The sequence below is a fragment of the Phytophthora parasitica genome (assembly GCF_000247585.1).
Source record: "Phytophthora parasitica INRA-310 unplaced genomic scaffold supercont2.14, whole genome shotgun sequence".
Taxonomy (NCBI): Eukaryota; Oomycota; class Peronosporomycetes; order Peronosporales; family Peronosporaceae; genus Phytophthora; species Phytophthora nicotianae.
In genome coordinates this window covers 587,388-587,887 of record NW_008649000.1, presented here as the reverse complement: position 1 = coordinate 587,887, position 500 = coordinate 587,388, and the positions used below count along the sequence as shown (strand labels likewise).

Genomic DNA, 500 nt, shown 5'->3' with positions numbered 1-500 from the left:
GACAGATATGCGGCAAGTGGGCGTTAGATTCAGCTAGAGCGGCCTTGTTTGCTCGTAAATCCTCTTCCGTCTCCGAGTCGACTGTGCGGGAAAACGGCGCCATAAATTTGTCTGTGGCCAAAGCATTCGAGTACTTGGATTGACCAGGAGCAGGGTTTTTGACAGCCACCTTGCCCAGCACATCTCTTACTTTAGTCAGTACGTTCTGGTTCATGTGCCATCGACATTGAATTGTCGGTACGTCGGAGAAAACGAGTGCCAGAGCATTCATTAACGCTTGGTCTCTATCATGCGAAATGATTCTCGGCTCTGGGACGTCATACTCCAATATCAGTAGCCGTAACATGTTCAGAGGCCAAGTGTAGTCTTGTTTCTTCGCCTGGAAGCCAGGCTTGACATACACGGATTACAGTGTCCATTCCAGTAAGTGAGATGACATTGAGAAGAGGAAGATCGAACTTATTAGTCTTGTACGTGCAATCCATCACCAAAATGTCGGA

The 500-nt window shown here is 47.8% G+C and overlaps 1 protein-coding gene across 1 annotated transcript; it reads right to left on the bottom strand.

Moving 5' to 3' along the window:
• Positions 1-270: 270 nt before the first annotated feature.
• PPTG_22258 (hypothetical protein) lies at positions 271-485 on the bottom strand (the record flags this gene model as incomplete). The annotated part of the gene is made up of 2 exons (XM_008902841.1): positions 271-309; positions 402-485. 2 exons carry the CDS (start codon positions 483-485, stop codon positions 271-273), a joined length of 123 nt encoding a protein of 40 aa, XP_008901089.1.
• Between the last annotated feature and the right edge of the window lie 15 nt (positions 486-500).